Below are 27,219 nucleotides of genomic sequence, written 5' to 3'. Positions count from 1 at the left end.
ACATGCACTTTGCTTTCAATAGATTTGTGTTTAATTTTGTAGTTACTTGGGAGCCTTCTTAGACCTGGAAATGAAACAAGAAAAATGTTACTACAAATTGCTCTTGAACACATTTGTGGGAATGTAGGTGAAGTCATATGGAGAATAAGAGTGCCTCTAGGACCTAGGGAGATCAGAGTAAAGTCATGGAAGTCCATGTTTAAGAAAGTGATGTTAGGGAGGGAGAATGTTTTCCAGGACAAAAAATCAGCAAGAGTTTGGCAGTAGCTGATTACTTGTTTTTTTTTTTTTTTTTTAAACTATTTGGAAAACAGAGAGATAAAGACAGAGAAATAGATTTTCTGTTCCCTGGTTCATTCCCTAAATGGCAGCAACAGCTGAGGCTAGACCAGGCCAAAACCTGGAGGTAGAACTGCATCTGGGCCTTCCAGAAGGTGAGGCAGGTGCTGCCTTCCAGCGAGTGCCTTGCCAGGATGCTAGATCGGAAGCAGAGGTGGGAATCCAAGCCGGTCTTCCCATTACAGGTTACAGGGGTCTCAAGTGGCATCTCAACCATTGTGCCAAATGCCTGACTCAACTGACAATGTAAATCTAACAATGGATAATTAATCTGAAGTTAAAACATGGCTTAAGGCTATGATTCTGGGATAGACTTGCTTGCATTTCCAGTTTTCTACAGTGAACGTGTGTTGCTTTTGCATTGTCAGAAAAATAAAAAATATTCTCTAATGAAGTGTTCATAGGGTAGTAATCACATGAATATGGATATTAGGAAGTTTAAAAACGTACCAAACCAACTTGGTGTGATAGCCTAGAGGCTAAAGACCTTGCCTTGCATGCCCCGGGATCCCATGTGGGCGCCGGTTCATATCCCAGTAGTTCCATTTCCCATCCAGCTCCCTGCTTATGGCCTGGGAAAGCAGTCGAGGACGGCCCAAAGCCTTGGGACGCTGCACCTGCATGGGAGACCCAGAAGGATCTCCTGGCTTCGGATTTGCTCAGCTTTGGCCACTGTGGCCACTTGGGGAGTAAACCAGCAGATGGATATTTCTGTAAATCTGCCTTTCCAATAAAAATAAATACATATTTTTCAAAAAATACCGAATGTGAGCTTACTTTTTCAACAAAACAGACGCATAGATATTTCAACAATTAACCACATAAACTGCCTTAGGTTTCATGGAGAAGTGAGGTCACAGTTGGTGTCCCTCAAGCTGGAGACAGACAGGTACATACAGAGAGGCACAACTTAATGAAGCAGAACCCTAAGTGGGCGGGCGTGTTGGGAAATCTAGAGTATATTCCACAAACTGCTGGAGGCTCTGTGTGGACACTCTGAGAAATAAAAACTCCGCAGCTTCCCTGCTTTGTGGAGGGGCACACTCTTGTGAGGTTTATCCAGGGGGAGGGACCCTCTTCTCACAGAAAATATTAGGGGGAAAAATCCCTTTTGTCCTGGCAGAGGGAGCGGAAAAATGTGAAATATGCCACTGTATTCTAGTAAGGCCTGGCCTTAAGAGCCCAATCGGTTGGGGTTTTGCTAGAACCTGACTTACCAGCGGGAAGGAAATATCTAATTCTGGATCTTTTTAGCTATGGAACAGAAAATGGAGTTGTAAGTGATGTTAACTTAAAACACAATGTTAGGTTAAAAGGTAAGAAGAACGGAGAACAAATATAGCAACAAAGAACAAGAGCAAGAAACAAGGTGTTGATCCAACTGCCAAATCAAGCTACTAAATAATGATTTTGAATACAAATGATGTAAATGCACCAATTTAAAAGGCAAAGATTGGGGGCCGGCCTTGTAGCAGTAGTGGGTAAAGCCACTGTCTCGGTGCTGGAATCCCGTTTGGGCAGTGGCTCATTACCTGGCTGCTGCACTGCTGATCTAGTTTCCTGGTAATGGCATGGGAAAAGTAGTGGGAGGTGGCTCAAGCGTTTGGGCGCTTCCCACCCACTTGGGAGACCCAGAGGAAGTGCCTCGCTCCCCAGTGCTGGCCGCTGCAGCCATCTAAGGAGTAAAACAGCAGGTGGAAGATCTGTCTCTCACTTTTGCTTTGTAACTCTGCTTTTCAGATAATTAAATCTTTAAAAAAAAAATGACAAGCACCAGAGTGGATAAAAGTATATGTCATGTGCCATAAAACTTTCAAACAGAAAGACAGCTGAGCATTCCTATTCTCTGCTCAGCATTCACATGGGATGCTGGCATGGCAGGTTAACCCACTGTGTCACTGTATCACAATGTTGCTACTGTCAGAAGAGATACTTTCTCATGGTTATCTTTTGCATTGCTCAATATTTTCTCACCTCCTGCTTTGATTATTACCCCTTCAGAGACAAAAGTTCAGATTTACTCATTTATTAAATATTGAACTTTCTCTGAGTAATAGGGCCCAAGATAGACACCTAAGCAGGCAAGTGTAAGCCACGTGCTGAGTACAGTGAGTTCGGTATACTAGGCAGTGTGGAGGAATGGCACTAGGGAGCAACAGAGAAGGCGAGGAAAGACTCTCCCCCAAGAGAATAAACTGAGCTGGCTAAATTGGTGCTTTTGGCTGCAAGGAACGGAATACTTGACTAAAATATGACTGAATCTGGAAAGCTGTTTATTGTTTATGAGCTCAGAGGCCAGTGTACTCGAGGCTGTTTCAGCAACTCTGTGGTGTCATCAAGAACAGGGCTTTTTTCTATCTTTTCCTTCTAGAAATCTTGATTTTACCATTATTACCTCATATTATCTTATTATAGCTCAAGGTTGCAAAAGATGGCAGCAAGGCAGGAAAAGGGGAGAAGTGTTGGTTCTAGTCACTGCTGTTGGACATGGCAAGTGAAGGAACTTGGGAGTTGGAGGTTTTCATGTTTTCTACTTGCATTCATTTTATTCTGGGTAAAATCTATCAGTATTTAAAAATAAGAATCAGTATAATATATGATCTTACTATGGCAAAGAAAAATCATACGGTTTTCTTCTAACTCAATAGATGTAGAAAACTATTGGCTATTAGTATTGCTTCATAAAAATAATATACATAGTATCTATAGTAGAATGAGAAGTAATATTTTGCTTTGTCTCACAGAAATAATGGTGTGAGAAAGAAGCAGGGCAGAAAAGATCAAATATGTCTGATTCAATTTTGATGAAGTTCAAAATAGGCAAGATTATTCGCAATGATATTCTCAATAGTATTTGTTTTGAAATGAAGAATATTGAAAGGCAGGGGACATTAGGGAGATTACTGTGATTCTTTCCTTAAAATCTACTTGTAGGGCCTAGGGCAGTAGCCTAGCGGCTAAAGTCCTTGCCTTGCATACGTTGGGATCCCATATGGACATTGGTTCTAGTTCCAGCTGCTCCACTTCCCATCCAGCTCCCTGCCTGTGGCCTGGGAAAGCAGTCGAGGACGGCCCAAAACCTTGGGACGCTGCACCCATGTGGGAGATCCATAAGACACTCTTGGCTCCTGGCTTCAGATTGGCTCAGCTCCAGCTGTTGTGGCCACTTGGGGAGTGAACGAGAGGACAGAAGATTTTTTTCTCTCCATCTCTCCTCTCTGTGAATCTGCCTTTTCAATAAAAGAAATAGATCGTCTAAAAAAATCTTTTCTCCTTTCTTATTGGATCGGTTTCAACTGAATTTTGAGTTTATAAGTTCTGAATACAACTCCATTATTTTAGAATGTTTTGCAGGCTTTTTGTTTTTTTAAAGATGTATTCATTTGCATTGAAAAGATAGATTTACAGAGAGAAGACGAGACAGAGAAAAAGATCTTCCATCTGATGATTCACTCCCCAAATGGCTGTTACAGTCAGAACTGAGCTGACCCACAGCCATGATCCTGGGACTGGCACTCCTATGGGGTCCTGGCACTTGTAGGTGGACAATTCACCAACTGAACCATCGCACTAGGCCCTGATTTACAGATATTTTATCCCATTCCGTATATACCATTTTGTTGTCTTGGCAATATGTGAAGAATGTGAAGTTTATTTTGGGGTTTCATTGTTCAGTTGCTTTTGAGAAGATGAAATAAAAGTAGCAGTATTTGGCCGGCCCTGGATCTGTGCCATGGTTATTCAGTCTATTCAGCATCCTTGATCATAGAACCTTCCTATTTGCTGTATCTCGTGGCTTAGTTAAAGTGTCTATTATACAACAAGTAACCAATAGCAAGCCTTTGTGAAAGGAAAGAATACAGAAGGAGAAAAGCAGGTGGCACAGCAGGCACTAATCTTCCTGAAACACACTATCTAAAACCAGGAAAACGATCAGTGCTGGGGTAATGTTAGTTACACACTGCCAGGACACACAGAAGCATAGGAAAGGCAGCTCAGGAGGAGTGACTGCTGTGGCTGGGGGTTGGGAGGAGAGGGGACGCATGCGAGTGGCAGGAGCAGTGGCAGCGCTCAGGCAGGCTCTTCATGTGCCACCCTCCCCCCTGCCAAGATGCCCAAGGTGGTTGAAGCGACAGTGAAGGAAGAGCTGAAGAGATGGGTTGTTGGTTAACCCGGCTCCTGCAGAAGTGCAAGTGGAGTCCCAGTTGGAGGCCAGGAAGGATCTCATCAGACAAAAATGTCCAAGCAAAAGAGAGAAGAGCACGGCCACAAACAGCCGGAGGTGGCAAACCAGGAGACTCAAGATTGGCCTGCCGAAAAGTGATACACTAAAAGCAAAGTGAGTTCAGTCTCTGATAATGTGAAAGAAAGAAGCCGAGTCTGACCAACATCACACACCACGTCTTACCAGGCTTCCACTTGTACAAAGATTTGTTTACTTACTTGAAAGAGCCGTAGACAGTGGAAGAGACAGAAAGAGAGAGAGAGAGAGAGAGAGAGAGAGAGAGAAAAGACATCTTCTACCTGCTGATTCACTCTCCAAATGGCTGCAATAGCTGGAGCTGGGCCAGATTTAAGCCAAGAATCCACAGCTCTGTCTGGGTCTTCTCCAGATTTGGGCCATCTTCTAACTGCTTTCCTAGGTGTATTAGTGGGACTGGAAGTGGAACAGCCAAGACTCAAACTAGCACCCAAATGCAATGCTGGTGTTATAGGCAGCAGCGAGAGCTGCACTGGATTGCAGAGGAATGTATATATTTAAAGATTTATTTATTTATTCTTATTAGAAAAGCAGATATACAGAGAGGAGAAGAGATAGAGAGGAAGATCTTCCATCTGATGGTTCACTCCCCAAGTGGCCGCAATGGCTGGAGCTGAGCCAATCTGAAGCCAGGAGCCTCTTCCGGGTCTCCCAAATGGGTGAAGGGTCCCAAGGCTTTGGGCCATCCTCGACTGCTTTCCTAGGCCACAAGCAGGGAGCTGGATGGGAAGTGGGGCTGCCGGGACTAGAACTGGCGCCCATATGGGATCCCAGTGCGCCTGAGGCGAGGACTTTAACTGCTATGCTATCACGCCGGGACCCTGCAGAGGAATATATTACCAGCTATTTTGTAAAATATAAGGTTTTTAAAAATAGCTTGAGAAACATTTTTAAGAAGGAGGAAAGTTAGTCTCATCCCATTTTTAAAGTGTAAATGATTTTGAGACGTGGAAATCATTTACTGATTGCTTATTTTTTGGTACAATCAGAAAATAGTGGGATATTAAGTTATAGGAAGCATTGACCATCTTGTGTGACTAGATGGTAGTGTTTTTTTTTTTTTTAACTTTATTTTACACAGAGGAAAGGAAATATAGAAGGAAGTCCTATAGACGGAAGTTCACTCTTCAAATGCCTGCAATGGCCAGAGCTGAGCTGATTTGAACCAGAGCTTATTGCCAGCCTCCCATGGAGACGCACTGGACCAACCTCTGCTGCCTTCCCAGACCATAAACAGAGAGCTGGAGAGGGGGTGAAGCAGCTGGGACACGAACTGGCACCCATATGGGATACTGGCACTTAGAGTTAAAAGATACGCTTACTATGCCGCCACATTGGCCCCCGTGGAGTTATTTTTATATCCTACAATACAGGGAACGCTATATAGAAATTTGGAGTCATGGGGCTTGGTGGTGTGGCCTAGTGGCTAAGGTCCTCGCCTTGATCCCATATGGCCACTGGTTCTAATCCCGGCAGCGCCACTTCCTCTCTATCTCTCCTCCTCTCAGTATATCTGACTTTGTAATGAAAATAAAAAATAAATCTTTAAAAAAAAAAAAAAAAAGAAATTTGGAGTCACAATTGTACATTTGATCTGCTTTGAATGTTTTCAATTATTTCTCCCTTGTTTAGTAGAATTGTTCCCATGGAAAACCACTCTTTATTGCTGTGTCAGACAATAATATCTCTGGCTGTAGGGTAGTTTTCTCAATAACTTTAATAATGTGCTGTGAAAGACTGAAAACTTAAGTGTCATGTATACAGTAGGAAACAGGACTGATGGGGTTCATGCAACAGGAGCATTAGAAGCTACTGGTCCATGATATCCTGTTAATGAAGAGTTGCCTCCAGATTTAAAGCTGAACAGTCACAGGAACGACTTAAAAAAAAAAGATAATTGATGGCTTTTTAGATTTGTAGTATGGTAACAACTGTGCACAGGTTGAAATGTCTATGTAGCAATGCTTAATACCAAAAAAAAGAAAAAGCTCAATTATGAATGTGCTGAGACATGAAGTATGGTAAGAACTCAAAAGTTTGTAAAATAAGTATCATGCTTTTTAGGGTGAAGACTTTGAAGAGATACTAATGAGGTTAAAAGGGAAAGAACAGCAAGCAGTAACTGGTTCACAGTGCCTAACATTTTAAGACGGCTTTAACAATTGGCATCTACTGTTTATTCTGGTGAATATACTTGTGTTTTTTTGGTGCTAGCAAAATATAGAGATTTTAATTTGCCTGATTCTTTCTTATAGTATCTTAAAAATGTTCACTTCTGCAACATTTCCTACTCTGGACATTTCCAGGCACCTATGTTCCAGTCCTTTAACAGAGATGTGTGGTAGCGTGGCAAAATGCATGAGATCCAATGGAAGGGCTGACAAGTTCAAAACAGGACAATTCATAGCAATTTCCAAGGAGAGATACTAGACCAAGAATTATAAAGTACTTGACTCCTGCACTCAGAGAATGTTTACTCCTCCACCCCAAAAGCCCCATGGGCCACTGTGACTTGAAAGAAGATCGGGGCCTGATACCACAGCTGGCAAATGTGGACAGCAGGTGACATGCTGGCTTCCCACTCCAACAACAGGAACAAAGGTTTGGCTGTTCCTCTGTAGCAAGCCGGCAATCTCAAAATGTCTGGCCGAAGAAAACTCTAGTGTTTTTCATATACTACGTGCATATGCAGATACGTAGCACTGTCCTCAGAGATGGTGTGGGGTAGTCATGGATTCTGTTCGGATGGCTGCCTGAGTGTGAAACCGCAACACAGCAGCTGCGAGGGAGTAAATGTAACCAGAAATGTGCTTACCTAGATCAAGACAACTGCCAAGTGAAGTCCCATCACAACTCCTCAAAGGGCTCATCAAAGTGCTTTATGCACAAATGTCAACCCTACGGGAGATTTATTTCTTTTTATTGGGAAGTCAAATTTACAGAGAGAAGAACAGACAAAGATCTTCCAGCCACTGGTTCACTCACCAAGTGGCCATAACAGCTGGAGCTGAGTTGATCTGAAGCCAGGAGCCAGGAGCTTGTTTTGGGCCTCCCACGCGGGTGCAGGGTCCCAATGCTTTGGGCCGTCCTCGACTGCTTTCCCAGGCCCCAGGCAGGGAGCTGGATGGGAAGTGGAGCAACTGGGATATGAATTGGCGCCCATATGGGATCCCGGTGCATGCAAGGCAAGAACTTTAGCACTAGGCTACCGCGCTAGGCCAATAAATGCATCTTAAAAAGAATTTTCTTCTGTTTAAACCACTATTCATGCTTATTCAAATTAATGTTTACATTTGGTTTGATAGCTCATATCCTGATATCTTCCATTTGAGCAAATGTGTAGGTTTATACTACTTATTTCAGAGCTTGGATTGCACTAAAATACCTTAACTGCTCCTGTGAACTCTGGGGTTTCAGAGTTCATTTTTTCCTTCTTTTAAAAAATATTTATTTATTTTAATAAATAAAGGATTTATGTATTTTAATAAATTAAAATTTTATTTATTTTGGAAAGGCAGATTTACATAGAAAAGGAGAGACAGGGAGAAACTTATTCTAGCGGCTGTTTCACTCCCCAATAGCCTCAACAGCTGGAACAGAGCTGATCTGAAGCCAGGAGCCTGGAGTGTCTCTGGGTCTCCCACATGGGATCTGGGTCCCAAGGCTTTAGGCTAACCTCCAATACTTTTCCAGGATATAAGCAGGGATATGGATTGGAAATGAAGCAGCTGGGACACAAACTGGCACCTATATGGGCTGTCGGCACTTGCAGATGGAAGCTAAGCCAGTTGAGCAATCACACTGGGCCTCTCGCTTTAGATCATTAAGTAACTCTGTGTCTTGAAGGCTATAATGCAAACTCCAAAGCTCTTCACGTCTGTGGTTTCCATTTGTGTAAGAATTGAGGAAGAACCTGGTGCTTTAGCCTAGTGGCTAAAGTCCTTACCTTGCATGCACCAGGATCCCATATGGGTGCCAGTTCGTGTCCCAGTGGCCCCGCTTCCCATCCAGCTCCCTGCTTGTGGCCTGGGAAAGCAGTCGAGGATGGCCCAAAGCCTTGGGATCCTGTACCTGTGTGGGAGACCTGGAAGAGGCTCCTGGCTTTGGAATGGCTCAGCTCCAGCCATTACAGCCACCTGGGAAGTGAAGCCATGGACAGAAGATCTTCCTCTCTCTCCTTCTCTCTGTATATCTGACTTTGCAATAAAAATAAATAAATCTTGAAAAAAAATTGAGGTCAATGGAATTCGGGAATGTGGAGTCGCATCATCACCTTACCTGTTCTCTGTGAGTCTCGGTTCCGTCTAGCCTGGGATACTCCACATAACATAACTGAGTTTTGACCTAGATGTGACAATTGTGACAACTGCTTTGAAGGTCTAATACGACCTATAATGTGGACAAACACATTCCACTCATACCTCTCTGGTTCTTTTTTTTTTTTTTTTTTTTTTTTTTTTTAAAGATTTATTTTATTTTTATTACAAAGTCAGATATACTGAGAGGAGGAGAGACAGAGAGGAAGTAGAGCTGCCGGGATCAGAACCAGCGGCCATATGGGATCAAGGCGAGGACCCTAGCCACCAGGCCACGCTGCCAAGCCCACCTCTCTGGTTCTTGCAGTAACTTCCCTAGAGGTGGAATTCAAAGTGGCCCTTTATAGTGTTCGATTCAGAGTCCTAGAATGATGACTGGCTTTTGCATTTGCTTTACATTATTCAAGGTGACATCATCAGGCCTATGGCGAGTAACACTATATCTGGATGATGAATCTAATTTCACACCAGACACTTTTGGAAACTTACTGTGCTGCAAGAGAAAGTCAGGCTAGAGAAACAAGGCAGAGGACTAAAGGCCTAGTTCGTTATTCAGGTGCTTCCAATACTTCACTTACCGTGACTTAAGGGAGGCAAGAGATTTTCTGAAGGTGGACTGGATGTCTAACTGGAGTAGCCTGGGAATGTCCGGAAACCCACCCAGCTTGGCCCAGAGCAGACTCACTGGTGTCTTCTCTATTATTGGGTAGCTTGAGGAGGACAGATCAGCATTCCAGATGGATCTCAGCTGGTCTTCTTGTTGTCTACAGAATCAGAAAAGCACTAAGTGGAAGCACACAGCTCTTCTAAGCTCCATGGACAGTCAAAATGCACGGGTTTTATTCATTCCCTCCACCTTTCCTCCCCTCTCCCTGATCCTGTAATGCCTGCCACGTATTAGCAACACCTGCTTTGATAGGTGGCTGAAGAAGCAGACGTTGCTGAAATGGTATCAAAGCTGCATTCCTATAGCTTCACTTAGAAATTTATATTACGACTACCTCCTTAGCAACATGGAATATATAGAGCATGTATTCTTTCCCTTCCTTCCCACAGTTCCTGCAAGAATTAATGTTCTTTATTATACATCCTCAGAACAATCTGTTTCTTAGGAAAAATTTTTTTCAAAGAAAAGGAACTTAACAAACAGTAAATAAAACTGTTGGCACATCACCTAAGAAAACTAATACTCCCTTAGACTCCTCTGCACTGCGTCATAACTGTGGGGGGAGTCTTGTGCAGAGAAAGAAGCACTTGATCTCAAACGTCTAAACCACGCAGTGTCAGTATTTCCGCCACATACCTGATTTTCTTGTCGTATAGTTTCTCCTTTTCTATCGGCAGCTCTTGGAGCGGCTGTTTAAAAAGTCCAGCAGAGGCAGGGGTCTCCTTTTTGCTAGGAATCAACAGGATTGGCTGGCTAAGATTCAATTTGTACATCTCTCGAAGCTAAAAAATTAAATCAGAAAAACTAAGTTATAAGAGCAAAGGGGCGTCTTCTGTGCTTGCTCTGGACTGAACTGTGACAGCGTCTTTTCCATAGATTCTCAGGTCCTCTTCTCCTTCTGCCTCTAACATGCTTCACTTCAGAGGTGGCAGCTGTGACATGTGAGAACCTTAATCCTATTTAAGCTCTAATGCTAGTTGTGGCTACGAGACTTTGAGTTAGTTGGTTAATCTCTCTGCACCTGTTTAATCTTCATTTTAGAAATGGTTTAATGACACACAAAGTTGTTAATATCATATAAAGCAATAATATATATGGAGTAGTTAATATCATATAAAGCAATAATATATATGGAGTACGAATTGCAAGGCACCCTGTGGATATAATGATACTTGACATTTACTGAACACACACTGAATGACAGACACAGATAAGCACCTTCTAGACGTCAGCTCATTTGGGGTTTATAACTACCATATGAGGTGGGTGTTATTATCTTGCCCTACACATGGAGGGACAATGTTGGGGAGGGTGTTGTGGGGCATCAGGTTAAGCTACTACTCGGGACACTCACTTCCAATATTAGGGTACCAGAGAAAGTCTATCTTTGCTTTGAAACCCACTTTCCTGCTAGTGTACCTGGGAAAACAGCAGAAATGATTCAAGTGCTTGAGTCCCTGCTACTCATATGAGAGATCAAGATGGAATTCTTGGCTCCTTTCAAAGCCATGTTGAGGCTATGAAAATTTAATGTATCCAGGTACTGTAGTCAGCGTGTGGTGAAAGTGATTTGCACCCAACATGCTAGCGGAGCCCATCTTAACCATCACACCGATTCCTATCTGCTCTCTTATCCTTTGCGATTTTTATTTTCCTTTCTTACTATGTTAATATATTCTTATTTGGAGGATGGCAATGTGGCAGACCAAGGAAAACCACTGGCTTTGATGCTGGCATCCCATGTGGATGCTGGTCCAAGTCCTGGCTGCTCCATGTCTAATCCAACTTACTGTTAATGGCCTGGGAAAGCAGGAGAAAGTGGCTAGACTGAACTCATACTACCCACGTGGGAGATCCCAACGCACCTCCTGGCTCCTGGTTTTGTCTTGGCTCAGGGCTGGCCATTGCAGCCATATGGGGAGTAAACCAGTGGATGGACGATCCTTCCCTGCACCCCTCAACTCTAACTTTTAAAATTAAAGATCTTAAACAAAAAACCAGGGCTCGGCAGCGTGGCCTAGTGGCTAAGGTCCTCGCCTTGATCCCATATGGCCGCTGGTTCTAATCCCGGCAGCTCCACTTCCTCTCTATCTCTCCTCCTCTCAGTATATCTGACTTTGTCCTAAAAATAAAATAAATCTTTTAAAAAAAAAACAATATATTCATAATCTGACTTCCCTGGCTGCAGGCCCTCACTCACCCTCTGATTTGCCCCTGATGTTGTAGTTCCTGTTAGAATGGCTCATGACACCAATGCAAGTTCTCTAGCTCAGGAGATGATCATTTAGATGAGATAGAAAGAATTTCTGAACCTATGATAGGCAAGCCCTGTGCCTCTAATCAGCAGGAAGTCACTACGGAAGAGATGTTGAATCTGTGTGCTTCAGCAATCCTTAAGACCAAGAGGGAGAACTCTCTGAGGAGTAATAAAACGGCAATGAACTGAAAGCCACACCCTCCCGGCCCTTTGTCATCTCATCTGCCTACCTGTCAATCAAATGACCCTTTCCTCCTGATACATTCCTCCCTCTCCAGGTCTCGGGGGTGGTATCACGCAACCACTCCCCTTGGCAGGCTCTACGCCTGGCAACTGGAAGAGGTGCTCTCTCTCCTCCCACACATAAAGGATGCTGAAGCACCTGCTGGCAATTATGAGAGCCAGGATGGGTGAGGGGCAGGCTAGGCTGCAGCACCCATCAGTAAGAGCTGGAATGGGTGCAGCCTAGTTGGGTTATGCTGTAGTATTCGGCAGTGACAGAACTGGGGAGCTGGACATGTCAATCTGGGTAGCAGCACCCACTGGCACACAATAAAAGCCACATAGGAGCAGGCCTGTTAAAGAAACTTGAGGAACTCCCCTTTTAAGACACTGTTCCAGCTGGTGAGCACGAGAGCCAGGGTTGGGAGCAGGCTAGAACAGACTGGGCTGCAGCTGTGCCTAAGGGCAGGAGAGAGTGGGTCAGTCCATAACACACAGTGGCATGAGTGAGAGCCAGGATAGAGCGCAGGCCAGGCTGGGCTAGGCTGATACACCCACCAGTGAGAGCTGGGACAGGGATCAGGCTGGGATGTGCCAGGTTGTAGCATCTGTTGGCATCTTGAATGCCAAGACTAGGGGTGGGTTATCTCAGAACGGGCCATGACACATGCTGGCATGTACAGGCGCCTTGACTGGGAGAGGGCCTAGTGGGGGAACTTTGGAGACTCCTTTGCTGGGCTGCTGCTCCCAATGGTAAGTGTCAGAACTGGGCCTAGAGGCAGGCTGGTCTGGGGGCAGGGCAGATTGGGCTAGGCTGCTGCACCCACTGGTGCACATGAGAGCCAAAAGGGGTGTGGACCAGCTGGCCTAGACCATAGCACCAGCTATCAAGTGCTGGGCTGGGTGCAAATTATGTCAGGCTGGATTGCAGTACTCTTGGCAGGTGTAAGACCCAGGGCTAGGAACATGTCTGTCAGGGGAATCGAGGGAATTCCCATGCTAGGTTGTTCCTATTGCCGGTGAACATGAGAACCAGGGCTGGGGGCAGGTCAGGCTGGACAAGGTGGCAGCACCTGTCACCATATATGAGGGTCAGGTCTGGGGGCCGGTTGGGCTGAGCTAAGCTGTAGCACCCATGGGTGTATGCAAGAGCCAGATGGGCTAGGTTGCAGCAGAAGCTGATACATGCAAAAACAAGGGCTGGGGTAGGCCTGGTGAGGGTTATTGGGGGATTACCCTAAGTAGGCCATGGTACCCACTGGTATGTGTAAGGACTGGGTCAATGGCTGGCTGGCTGGCTGGGCTGGGCTGCGGCACCCACTGGTTTGTGTGAGATATGTGGCTGTGGAGTGGAACTGACCAAGCAGCTGCCTCTCGTGCACTGGCTGGTGCAGGGCAGGTGACAGAATGAACCTGACTCTGTACTGGCTGGCACACACAAAAGTCAAGTCTGAGCTCACCCCAAGTAGGTTGGGGGACTCCCAAACTGGACCACTGGACGCAGACCCTGGCTACAGGGAGCATAATAGGATATGTGGCCCAACCTTGGAGTGCATGTGCTGGGACGGGCCTCCTCAGTTGCTGATGCCTGTGCAGTGGACAACATGTGCAGATATGGGGGCCATCATGGGCAGCTCATCTAGGCCAGCAAGGAATGTCAGTTGCCTCTTCAGAGGATGGGAAGCAGAAAAGGTTGGACACTTCTCCTGGCCAAGTTTTGCAGCATGTTCCAAGATCTGTGGCTGCGCCAAGGTAGACTTTGTCAACCAATAGACCTTGGGAAGATTTACTCTATCCCAGAGTGACAAAACCAACATTGTCTCAGGGCTATTGAAACCACTCAGGTAACATCCTTGGAATGTTCTTCCCCACATTGGGGTCTCCAAGGCATCATCAAAGGACCATCTGCCCATTCCCAAGTGCTGGTGTAGTTTGATAGCAAAGAGTGGCTCTCTTTCCCGCCTCCCCTGTGGACACAGGAGGCAAAAAAATAAACCAAAACTGAAAGATGTGTCTCACTCACGTCCCTCTGTGTCTGAACCTCCCTGGTCAGAGGCCTACATGTGCATACATCCCTCTCAGTTATGTAAACAATACTAATCTCAGCTCCCTAATTTTTTGGAAGGCTGATGTCACTCCCCAAAGCAGAGGGCTGGTTGCCTGAGAGGGACTCTAGGACATAATGGGTGAACGTCAGAGTTGAAAACGATCTTCTGTGCTTTGTGCTATAGAAACAAATTATCTCCTTTTCTTGTAAGGTCATGAGAGCAAACCTAGCCTGTTGATTGTCTCTGACTTTCAAATAAAGATACTCACGCAGAGTTAGGGGACAGTGACTGACTTAAGGAGGTTTCATTGCTTGGTCTGGTAGGTTGGCATTGATTGGGAAGGAGCTGAACATTTCTGAAACTGTCTCCTGTTCTCATTTTTCCCCCCTCTTACATAGATATCCAGTCAGTATTCCCACTGTCAGTCTAGCAGTGTCAGTGGTCATGATGTGGTGGTAGGCTGAAAGATACATCCACCCAGAACCTGTGAATGAGTCCTTATTTGGAAAATGTCTTGCAAACGTAATTAAATTAAGGAACTCAAGACAGGATCACACTGGATTCACCAGGATTTCATTGGATCTTAAATCCAATGACATGTGATGTCCTAAGAGACAAAAGACATAACATATTCTGAAAACAAGGCCATTTGAAAGACTGCGGCAAAGAGGCCCCAAGCCAAGGAATGCTCAGGGTTGCCAGTGGCACTGTAGTTGAAGAGATTTCCTGCAGAGGGAATCAGTCCTATAGCACCTTGATTTTCCACATTCCTGGCTTCTAGAACTGGGAGAGTATACATTGTTTTCAACCATCAAGTCTGGTAATTTGTTATGACAGCCTAGAGAACTAACGTGCAAATGTCTCCCCATGTTGGTGTGACTTCCAGAACTTAGCATTTTGTTCTTTGTTGTTGTTGTTGTTGACAAGACATGGAGAAAGAGAACAGACCATAGGTTACCTGGGTAAATAAGGCTGTCATTTTCCCCAGGCACTGATTTCGTTTCTCCTCTAGGGACTTGAGCTTCTCCGCCCAGGCACACATGATCTTCTTCTGATAGTCATCAATTCTGCTCAGCATGATGTAGAGGTTCCTGGCTTCATAACCTTTTCCTGTATTTTGTGTGGTTTTTATTTGATGAATTATGTTGTTTCTTGAAAAAAAAATTAACAGCAATTAGATGGATATAGTTATTGAACTTACTCCAGCAAAATTGTCCTCCACTCCTTTCAATTCTCATTTACATCCCTTCCAAGTAGACACGGGGTGAGAATGGGAACTTTTCCTTTTTTTAAAATAAGATATGAGTCTGCTACCCTCTGTGAATAACCTTTGGATAGTCTATATGACTATGGAGGTTTCATGAACCTTCCCTTACAGCTTTTTCAGCATTAAAAAGCATTGCTTATTACTTGAATAAGTTAAAATGCATGCTTATAATAAAACTGTCCTAGGGGATAAAATACTTGATTATAAAATTGCAATGCAATCCACCATGGGGGAAGGGCACGGGGAGGGATTAGGGGAATCCCAGAGCCTATGAAACGGTGTCACAAAATGAAATGTAATGAAAAAAAAATAAATTGCAATGCAAGGGGCCAGCATTGTGGTGTAGCAGGTAAAGCTGCTGTCTGAGATGCCAGCATTCCATATAGGCACTGGATCATGTCCTGGCTGCTACACTTCCTTTCCAGATCCCTGATAATGGCCTGGGAAAAGCATCAAAAGACAGCCCATGTGTTTGGGCCCCTGCCACCCTTGTGGGAGACCCAGATGAAGCTCCTGGCTTTAGCCTGGCCCAGTCATGGCTACTAAGGCCATCTGGGGAGTATACCAGCAGATGGAACATTCTCTGTCTCTCCCTCTCTGTGACTCTTGCAAAGAAATAAATCTTTAAAATGTATCTTAAAAAGAATCACAGATTGTAATCCACAAAGCATGTGCTTAATGTAAATAAGAGAATGATATTGTGTAGGCTTCCAAAGTGTGTATAATCCAAATGGGGGATTAATGAATAAGCTGTGCTAAAAATTGAAGTAAATGACAAACAGAAATAAAACAATGCCATATGAGCAAACTGAAAAACAATTCCCACAGGAGAAATAACTATTTTATTTTATTTTTTAATTCATTTTAGTATTATTCTTATTATTTTATAGTACAGTTTCATATTCCCTTATCCTCTCCCCAGTTCCCTCCCCCACCCAGTTCCTCTATATCATTACTAACATACAGTTCTTCATACTCAGTCATATGTCCACAATTGCAGGCCTGGACAATGGCAGAGAGTCCAGAATCCTATTGTCAAGAAATAGTAAACAGTTTCATTGTAAGTCCATCTTTGTCTGGAAGCAGAAATGCATACCACACTACATCCTCACATCTGAATGTTAGTCTCCATTTCACAGCTACTGTACATCCCCTGAAATGAAAAGTCATGTTTCAAAATCAACAATAGAAAGAAAAGAGGAAATTTACAATGCCATGAAGTTAAATGACATGTTATTAGATATGATAGTCTCCATTATACAACTATTGTATCACATGGGTTTTGTTATTCTCTGTTAGTTTCATCTCTTCAAAACACTTCCTGCTGATTAAATCATTCAATGACTCGTATATCATACGGTAGCATCATTTTCTTCATGAAGGTTCTTGATTTTCATTTCTTCAGCTACACATTAGTCATTTAATAGCATGTTATTTAACTTCTTGTTAATTTCTTTTTTTCTTCCTGATGTTGATTTTGTTTTGTGGCTCTTCATTTAAGGGGATGTATAGTAGCTGTGTAATGGAGACTATCATATCTAGTAACATGTCATTTAACTTCAGGCATTGTAAATTTCTATTTGTTGATTTTGTATCACGACTTTTCATTTAAAGGGATGTACAGAAATAACTATTTTAAAACAAATGTTTTGAACACTTATATTCATTTTAATTGAAAGAGATCTTCTAATTCACTCCCTAAATGCCAAAAGCAAGCACCGATGGGTGAGGCCATGAGCCAGCAGGAACTCAAGCCAGGTCTGCCACGTGGTGAGCAGGGACCCTGTGCTTACACATCAATGTCAATGCTGATGCCAACAGAGACAGTTGCAAGGAAGATATCAAATCGGATCTTGAAGAAGAATCATATAACTGTCTCTGTCTCTTTCTCTACCCAGCTGGAAAATGAATATTAACTGACTTTTTAAGTTCTGTATTTAGCAAATAGCAAATTTGGAACCTGTGTCTCTCTTCCCACAACACCAGTGCAAGGCTTTCCCAGGGTGTGGGTCCTGATTGCCTGCGGCAAATCATTGGAGAGTGCTTGTTGGAAGAGCAGCCCCCAGGTGTCGCCCCGCACCTTTTGAAGCAATAACTTGGCAATAGGAATCTTCATCTTCAACAAAATCTCAGGTAAATACCACCAAAAGCTTTAAAACCATCATAGTAACCAACAGAAAAGAAGGGGATGAAGAATGTACTATGTACTATGAACAGAAAGTGACAGCTGTGTTTTGGGAGATCATCATGTGTGGAATAATCCGGGACATCACAGGTGAATGAAGAAGTGTGACAATATGGAGGGATTTTGAAAGGTGTTAAAACATGTGTTAAAGAATTTGGATTTTATTTGGCAAGTTAGAGAGCACCAAAGATATTTTTCTCAATATATAGAAATTGTCAAATACATACCTAGTTTTTTTTTCTTGGTATGCATTTTTTCCCCATGAACTTTTTGAAGACTTATCCATAAACTTCAAAAACTTTTAGGGACCAAAGAAAGCTTCTAGCTCTATTTCCTATGAAATTTAGAAGTACCTTTGTATGTATGTGTACAGTATGTATTATACGGTGAAACCATTAAATTTTAGCTGATTTTTTGTTTGAGAAACACCTACCTGGGAAGTATAATTCAGCCTTTAGGTATCTTTTGTGAGTGGTTACAATATTTTAATAATTTTAATACTCGGTACAGGAGTAACCATGATGTATCTCATTATTTAAAATCCCTATCTAGAAACCTGGCTATTAAACTTCCTCATCATTTTTTTGCCACTTTTATTGACAAAATATTACTCCAATACTAAGACATGTTTTTTATATGGACAATGTTTTACATTTGGTGAGATGTGCTGCAAATTTTACAGGTCTTGTTTAACTCTCCCAAGCATCTTTTTTTTAAGATTTATTTATTTTCATTTGAAAGGTAGATTTTACAAAGAGAAAGAGTGACAGAAAGTTTTCCATCCACCGGTTTATCCTCTAAATGACCGCAATGACCAGAGATGAACTGATCTGAAACTGGGAACCAGGAATTTCTTCCAGGTCTCCCATGTGGGTGCAGGGTTCCAAGGACTTGGGCCATCCGCTTTTTTTTTTTTTTTTTTTTTCAGTCCATAAACAAGAGAGCAGAGAGCTGTGTTGAAAGTAGAGCAGCCAGGACTAGACCTGGCACTCGTGGGATGCCACTGTCACAGGGTGGAGGATTAGCTTGCTGTGCCTTGGTGCCAGCCTCCCAAGCATTCTTTGAAGTAAATATTATTTTATCTATCTTGTAAGCAGCACATTTGCATTTCAGAGAGGTTCAAAACTGGACTTTTGAAGCGAAGTTTGCCTGATTTCAAAGTCCATGTTTAAGATAAGTATGCGTAAGATTTCAATATAAACTTATTACAGCTTCCTGCTTCAAGGCCATGTAATATAATATGTAGTATAGTGTGTACAGTATGAGCTTTGATAGTGGGTTTTAAATATTCAATTATACTGCCTTCTAACAGTTACCTTAGGGAATAAGATGAACATTCTGAACCCCGTTTCTCATCCTCGGTGCAAATTGCAATAATGTATCTAGAGTCCCTAGTTATTGTAAATGCTTTGTAACACTATGTAGGTAACCAAATCTGAGTATTTATTTTCATGTGGATTGTCCATGTTTCCTCAAGCAATTCTAGGGTAGGCCAATTCGATCCTCTTATAAAAATGTGTTTTAATCTTGTTTGAGAGAAAGAGAAAGGCAGGCAGAAGGAGCCAGTGCTTCTACGCTCAAATGCCTGCGTGGTGGGACTGGACTGGGGCAAAACCCAGAGCTCCAACCTCAATTCAGGGCCCCACACAGAGGAAGCAGGAGCTGAATTACTTGCTCAAGTGCATCCCAGGGTGCACCTTAACAGGAAGGTGGAGTTAGGAGCCAGAGCAGGTGCCGAGCCCAAGTACTCCAATATGAGATGCTAATGCCCTAAGTGTTACACTAATGCTCACTCCATGTTTCCTTTAGCCTATGAATTTTTGTTGTTTGAGGAGTACAGCTATTCTACTTTTTAATGAAAGAGTCTTCGACCTTCCCCTTTTGAAATAGGAGTCACTAAGTTGAGTTACCATGAAGGATGACAGGAAATACCAGACCAATCATTCCACTTTCAGCCTCACATTCCCTCAAAGTCCTGGGTGGATGCTCTCAGGGCCTGACTCAAGCCCTTACATGTGGAAGCCTCACTGATTGCAAATCTAGCTTCCACATGAATGGCATTTTACTTTACCAGTTAAGAATTCTTCCATTTTTCTCTGTTATGTACAGAATGAATCACATGTTCCTTGGCATGGTATTTAGGATTCTCATCTGTCTTTCCAGTCATGCTTTTTGCCACATTTTGCTTTTGTGTGTGTGCGTTACTTTTTATTCTTTCTGTTCTACCAGCAGAAGTAGAAGCGGTTTATACCTTCACACCCATACATGCACACATTACTTCTTTCTTATGTCGCTCTGTTGTATTCTGACTTCTGTACCACTGACTTTCTCTGGTTCATGAGACACTGTTCATGCGTTCAAACCCCAAGAAGTGTCACCTGACTCTAACTTCTCCTCAGTTCGCTTCTATGTGCTTTGTGCATTTTCCACCGTTGTTCTTTGCGTGTGATGGCCTACAGTCATCTCTATGTATTCCCAGCTGTCTGAGTGCACTTCTGTGGCTTGTCCAAAGACAAGCGTCTGACCCGTCTGTATCTTTCTATGTGTTGCCACAAGGAATGGATATTCAAAGAATGTTGATGAACTTGCTCAGTCGCAACAACATTCAGTACCTTTGAGGACTTTATTCCCTATGTATGATAATGAAATATCTCATTATGATTTGATTTTCTTAAGTTAACATCCTCCCAGTCATTCCTTTTCAGATATAGCTCCCCAATTGTGCAAGAATACAACTGTCTCTATATTTTAAATTTTTAGGTATCGAGAGAGAGAGAGAAAGAGAATGGGACAGGGAGAGCCCTTCTGTGTACTGGTTGGTTCCTCAGACGCCTGTAACATGCGGGGTTGCAGCAGGGTGAGGCAGGATCCTGGAACTCAGTCATGGGTGGTACAGACCTGACTACCTGAGTTGTGGACTGCTGCCTTCCAGGGCAGCGAGCAGGAAGCTGGCACTGCAAGCAGAGACAGGACTGGACCAGGCACTCCTCCGTGGGGTATGGGTACCCAGGCAGTACCTAACTGCAGTGCCAGACGATGGCCCTCCAAAACATGGGGTAGCATTTACTTACAAAGGTTCAAAAAAGTTCATATTATAATATTTTCTCTCACATATACTTGTAGAATTTTCTTTACCTAGCCATCCTTGTTATAAAATCTTAGTCAATGTTTTATACCATTTTACATGTGTTTATGATTTTATAATAACATTAAGTAACAGAGGTGGGCATTTTCTTTTTATCATTTAGTTAATTAGAAAGTTATATGTACACACAGAGAAAGAGAATACTTCCATGTGGGCTGGCTGACCGCAGGGCTCAAAGGCTCTGCCCTTGGGCCTCAACCTCCACAATCGGCAGCTGCCATGTAAGCTGGTTGGACTGGCCCAGGCCCACACTCTGTGGCAAGTATTTGCCAAGGGGGCTGGCTGCCCATGGAGTGTGTGCCCAGCCCTGCACTCATGGGATCCTGTGGCTGTGGACTTGTGGGTGACCTGAGGCAGGTGCCAGTGGGGGTGTGGGGATACCTGGATCTTTGTGTCTAGGCAGGTGGAGTGAGCCTGGGGATCTCCCCACATGTGTGGTCCATGGATTGATGGGAGAGGGGTAAGGAGATATGTGGGAGGGAAGACCGCTGAGGGAATATAGTGGAGGCAAGGAATAACTTCGGAGGGACTCCCATCGACAAAGTACTTGCAGGCAAGCGAGAGGGCCAAGACAGTGGTTTGGAGAGTGGAAACCGCAGGACTTTCATGGGTCAGACAGACTCACCAGCCTGCGTTGGAGATCTCAGCTAGCCTAGTTAGCATGAATTACAGCTGGCCACCACCCAACAATGCACTAAAGCTAGAGCTGGGGGCCTCTCTGGCAGGACTAGATCACAGTATCCACCAGTGAGAGCCAGAACAGGGGATAGGTAATGTTAGGGTGGGCCATGACACTAACAAGTGAGAGAATCAAATCTGGGGCAGATTCTCTGTGAGGGTATGTGGGCCCACCCCTGTGGAACTGCAATTACCACTGACTTGCTTAAGAGTTGGGGGGTAGTAACAGGCTGAACTAGGCATGACCATGGAACTCACCAACATTTATGGGTACTGGGGTTGGGAACAGGCTGGGCAGGTCCAGGCTGCAGCACCCACAGGCATAACCTAAGAATAGGGTGTAGGACAAGTTGGGCTGCAACACTCACCAGCTCGTACAAAGGCTGGGATAGTGGGGCAGACTCCATAACGGCCTAGTACCCACCACCATATGTGAGGTCTAGATCTTGGAGTGGGCCTGGTGGGGCAACTTGGGAAACTCCCCTGATGGGAGCAGTGTCTAATGGTAAAGGCCAAGATGGGGGATGGGCTATGCTGAACCTGGTTGAGGAACTAAGGAGACACCCCAGCTGGGTGGTGGTTCCCATTGGTGAGCTTGAGAGCCAGAGTGGGGGTGGCATTCTGGACTGGACATGACTGCAGTATCCCTTGGCATGGATGTGGACTGGGCCTAGGGTGCGTCAGACTGGGCTAGACTCCAGCACTCATTGGTACTCACAAGAGCCAGGATGGGTGTAGGAGGGGTTAAACTAGGTCTTGGCACCTGCTGAATCAAATGAGAGCTGTATCTGGGTGTGGAATAGGTGTGGCTGGGCTGTAGCACCCAACAGTAAGAACCAAACAGTTGTGGGATGGTTGGGCAAGGTCACTGTACCTGCCAGGACAGGTACAGTGTACTGTACAGGTACAGGTACTGACTGCCAGGACAGTCAGTCTGGGTAAAAGACCCATGGGTGTGTGTGGTATCTGCCACTTAGAGGAGACCTGATGGAGGATTTTGGAGAACTCTTTTGTATAGTTCCTGTAGGTGAGTGCATGGTTGGGAGAAGCCCAGCCCAGGCAAGGTGACAGTACCCGCTGCCATACATGTGGGTCAGGCCTGGGCCAGTTCATAATACCCACTGGCAGATGTGCGAACCGGGATGGGATGCAGGCTAGTTTGAGTCAGGCCACACCACTAGCCAGTCCACATTAGGGCTGGGACTGGGGGCTGGCTGGGATGGGCTGGGTGGCAGCACCTACTAGCATGAACTGGAAATGGGGGTAGGCTGGGCCCAACTGAAGTACCTGCCAGCAAATGCTGAGGTAAGGTGGGCCATGCCAGACTGGGCAACAGCACCTACCAGCATATGTGAGACCCGGGGGAGGGGAGCAAGCCTGGTAGGGAGGCTGAAAGGGGCTCTTGTGCTGGGCCTGTGCTCCCACTGATGAGCATGAGTCCTGGAAATAGGGCAGGGTTATAATACCTGTTGGCCATCATGTGAGCTGGACTGGGGAAGAACCAGGCTGGGCTAAGTGACCATACCCCTTGAGGCAAGCATGGTCCAGAGTAGGTGCAGGATGGTTGGGCTTTGCTGCATCATCAGCTGGCCAACACTGGGATGGGGGACAAGTTCTGCTAGGTGGGACTGCAGAACCACCTGGAAAGTACAAGATCTGGGGATTGGAGTGTGCCAGTTGGGGGAACTGTGGGCACCTCTCTGAGGGGCTGCAACTCCCACTGGTGAGTGTGAGAATCAGGGCTAGGGGCAGCTTTGGCTAGACAGGTGGTGGTACTCACTGGCCTGAGTGTGGACTGGATGGTGGGGTCAGTTGGGTTGAGCTAGTTTCAATGTCCATTGATGTATACAAGAGCTGAATGTGATGTAGGATAGACTGGGCCAGTCTGTTGCATATACTGGGAAACATAGGAACCAGGGCTGGGACTGGGCCCAGTGGGAGTTATTGGGGGTTGCTCCAATTAGGCTGCAGTTACTGTTAGGGCTGAGTTTGTAGTGGGCAGGGTTGGGCTGGGCCACAGCATCCATTGGTTTACATAAGAGATGGGGTTGGAGATAGAACTGACCCAGCAATTACAACTACCAGTGTGTGTAGGCAGATATGGGTGGCAGACTGAGCCTGACCCCATACTGGCAGGCACACACAAGAGTCAGTCTGCAGTCACATCAGACAAGGTTTCTGTGGGGATCCTCCCAAAATGAACTGCTGGATTCAGAACTCTAACCATGGGAGAATCATAGGAACTATGGTCTGACAGAACAGTGGACGGCATGCCCAGATGCACATGGTGTCCACTGGGGCAAAGGGCGTCTGGTACCACAGCAGAGGAAGGAGAGCAGAATAAATTGGGCAACTACCTCAACCAAGCATTGACAGCAAGGATCTGTGTGAATGGAGATTATGGGGTGGACTGTGTCAGCAGATGGACCATGGAAAGATATCATCACGCTTGGATCAGCGAGATGAACAGCATTTCAGAACTATAAAAACCACTCAGGTAGAACCCTTGGAGCCCCACATCACAAATCTAGAATGGCACTGGGTGGCCCTACGTACTGGGGTACAGGAGGAAGAGGAGGGAAGATTTGGAAACAACGGTCTCACCCTGGTCAACTATGTAAACATCAAAAACAAAAAATGAAAAAGCCTGCCATCCACTGTCTTGCTTTCCAGATGAAAACAAGAGCCAGTGCTGGGCTAGGCTGATGCCAGGAGGCCGGAGCTTTATCCAGGTTTTATCCTGTGGGTTGCAGGAGTTCAAACACTTGGGTCATCCTCCATTACTTTTTCCAGGCTATTCCTAGAGGGCATGAACTGGATCCCACATCAGTTGCTGGAGTTGGCAGGCAGTGGCTTTACTCATGACACCATGACACTGGCCCCAAAGTGGGCATTTTCATCCCGCATGGTAAGCCACCCCTTGGGAGATGCATACCCTGTATTACAGTGACCGTTCATCTCAGCTACTCCGTGCAGGAGTCCTCTTGCCCCGAGTGAGCTGGCAGCCTTCACAAGGAAGACCTTATGAAGATGAGCTAGGTTTTTGTGTTCTAACAAGTAATTCCCCCAAATCCTAAAAGCTTACTTGGTGATGACACAACTGACCCATCACTGCTGGCAGAAAGCAAACTGTCTCTCATAGGGACAAAGGCTAGCAGAATAGCCACTACCTTGCACAGCTCAGGTTATCCCACCAGAAGAAAAGGACTTTCTAGAGGCTCTCAAAGCAACAATGACAAGCTCAGCACCGAAGTGACATGTATCAGTTCTGTTCACACCTCATTGACAGTTGTGGGAAAACAGCAATAATGACGACTGCAAAGGCTCAGCACCGTAAAAATAAAATTCCAAGGATGGGTGCTTGGTTTAGCAGTTAAGAAACCGGTTAGGGGCCCGGCGGCATGGCCTAGTGGCTAAAGTCCTCGCCTTGAACGCTCCGGGATCCTATATGGGCACTGGTTCTAATCCCGGCAGCTCCACTTCCCATCTAGCTCCCTGCTTGTGGCCTGGGAAAGCAGTCCAGGACGGCCCAATGCATTGGGACCCTGCACCCGCGTGGGAGACCCGGAAGAGGTTCCAGGTTCCCAGCTTCGGATCGGCGCGCATCAGCCCATTGCGGCTCACTTGGGGAGTGAATCATCGGATGGAAGATCTTCCTCTCTGTCTCTCCTCCTCTCTCTGTATATCTGACTTTGCAATAAAAAAAATTAATAAATCTAAAAAAAAAAGAAAAAAGAAACCGGTTAGGATGCCCATATCCCATTTGGAGTACCTGGGTGTGAGTCTTCTAGTTCTTCAGTAACGTGTACCGTGGGAGGCTGTATGTGATGGACCCATAGCTGAGTCCCTACCACCACGTGGATGGAACCCTGTGCTCTCGACTTCAGCCTACTGCGAGCAGTGTGTGGAGTGACCCAGCAGATGGGAGGTCTCCCCAGCCCCCCAACTGCTTCTCCAATTAAAGTAGGCATTCTTTTAAAGAAATTTCGATAAATAACATAGCATGGAAGTGACGCCCGGTGCAATAGCATAATGGTTAAGGTCCTCGCCTTGAATGCCAGGGATCCCATGTGGGCGACAGTTCTAATCCCGGCTGCTCCACTTCCCATCCAGCTCCCTGCTTGTGGCCTGGGAAAGCAGTCGAGGACGGCCCAATGCTTTGGGACCCTGCACCCATGTGAGAGACCTGGAAAAGGTTCCTGGCTCCTGGCTTCAGATCTGCGCAGCACCAGCCATTGTGGTCATTTGGGGAGTGAATCATCGGATGGAAGATCTTCCTCTCTGTCTCTCCTCCTCTCTGTATATATGCTTTTCCAATAAAATAAATAAATCTTGAAAACAAAACAAAACAGGGCCCGGCGGCGTGGCCTAGTGGCTAAAGTCCTCGCCTTGAAAGCCCCGGGATCCCATATGGGCGCCGGTTCTAATCCCGGCAGCTTCACTTCCCATCCAGCTCCCTGCTTGTGGCCTGGGAAAGCAGTCGAGGACGGCCCAATGCATTGGGATGCTGCACCCGCGTGGGAGACTTGGAGGAGGTTCCTGGCTTCGGATCGGCGCGCATCAGCCCGTTGCGGCTCACTTGGGGAGTGAATCATCGGATGGAAGATCTTCCTCTCTGTCTCTCCTTCTCTATGTATATCTGGCTGTAATAAAATGAATAAATATTTAAAAAAAAAAAACCAAACTTAACCATAAGACAAACCGAGAAACCTAATAACCAACTTAAAAAGTATCAGAACATAAATAAGCATACACTTCTAGAACAATGAGAGCGTTTGATATGAGGCTCATACCAGAAAATTGCACAAATGACAACTAGACAACTAGAGAATTATCTACCTTACACGCTGGATCAGCCTATAGGCAATGTACTTTTGGAAGAAGAATCCCAGCCGAATTGTGTCTGTGCGGAGGAGCTCAATGATGAGATTCCGAGCTATTGTGAGTAGCTGCGGAGGGAGTCCCAACGTTTGCATGGCTTCATTTAATAGGATCAGATTCTTTCTCTGAGCCTCTACATTGACAAAATACGTCACCTTGTCAGGTTCTTGGGGAGTGGGAGGAGGCACCATCATCTTGCGTTCTTTACCTAAAGCTAAAGTCTTTATCCAGGGCTTGTCGAGAGAGGGGAAGCATGATTTCAGCTCCCTTGGAGGGGCTGGCGTCTGTGGTGTCCGGGGTAGCTGAAGAGTGAGAGGAGGCAGGGCTGGTCTGGGCTTCTTCTGCAGCGTGGGAGGTGGCATCTCATCAGAGCCAGGGATTTGTGACACTGGTGCCCTGTCACTGGTGGGATACAAATGGAGTGTCCTAAGTGAGTCTGTGGCTGAAGAATCTTTGAGGGTTGGGGTTTCTCCAGGGGTGTCTGAGACCTTTGAAATTTGGATCTTTCTCTTGCTAAAAGGATCTTGAATTGTCTTCAAACCTGAAGCACTGGGTTGGGCCAGCAATGACTGAGATTTCAGAAAGGAAATGGATGGAAATCTTTTCTTCCTGTCAGAAGAGGGCAAGCCCTTTGGGGGCTTTTCAGCAACTGAGTGGATCCGTAATGTGTGGAGGTGCTCAGAGGTGGGAGGGGACACTTGCCTGGGGAGGTGCTGCCCGAGGGCAGAAGGGGCCAGCAGAGCAGGAGACTTCCCAGCAGCAACAGAGGGCAGGAAAGCAGGCTGCCCTGACAGGGCTGGGGATCCAGCTTCCAAGAGTTCTCCATGGATGGAAGAGGCCCCAGGAGCCAAGGGCTCCTGAGGAGAGCGGGAAGCCCAGTGCCCTGAACTCTTTCCAGAGAGAGGTGGGAGCTCAGATTTGAGAGTGTGCCAGGGTGTGAGAGGGGTCTTCAA

General features: G+C 45.3%; 1 protein-coding gene across 1 annotated transcript; it reads right to left on the bottom strand.

Annotated features, from left to right (window-relative positions):
* On the bottom strand, positions 1–26,920 carry LOC131482063 (protein FAM186A-like). Its single transcript, XM_058673510.1, has 5 exons — positions 26,225–26,920; positions 15,069–15,261; positions 10,220–10,365; positions 9,495–9,680; positions 1–64 (listed from the first exon to the last, which is right to left on the bottom strand). Exons 1-5 carry the CDS (start codon positions 26,626–26,628, stop codon positions 43–45), a joined length of 951 nt encoding a protein of 316 aa, XP_058529493.1. The 5' UTR covers positions 26,629–26,920; the 3' UTR covers positions 1–42.
* Between the last annotated feature and the right edge of the window lie 299 nt (positions 26,921–27,219).

This window comes from Ochotona princeps, chromosome 15 (genome assembly GCF_030435755.1).
Source record: "Ochotona princeps isolate mOchPri1 chromosome 15, mOchPri1.hap1, whole genome shotgun sequence".
Lineage (NCBI taxonomy): Eukaryota > Metazoa > Chordata > Mammalia > Lagomorpha > Ochotonidae > Ochotona > Ochotona princeps.
This window is presented reverse-complemented; position numbering and strand designations above follow the sequence as displayed.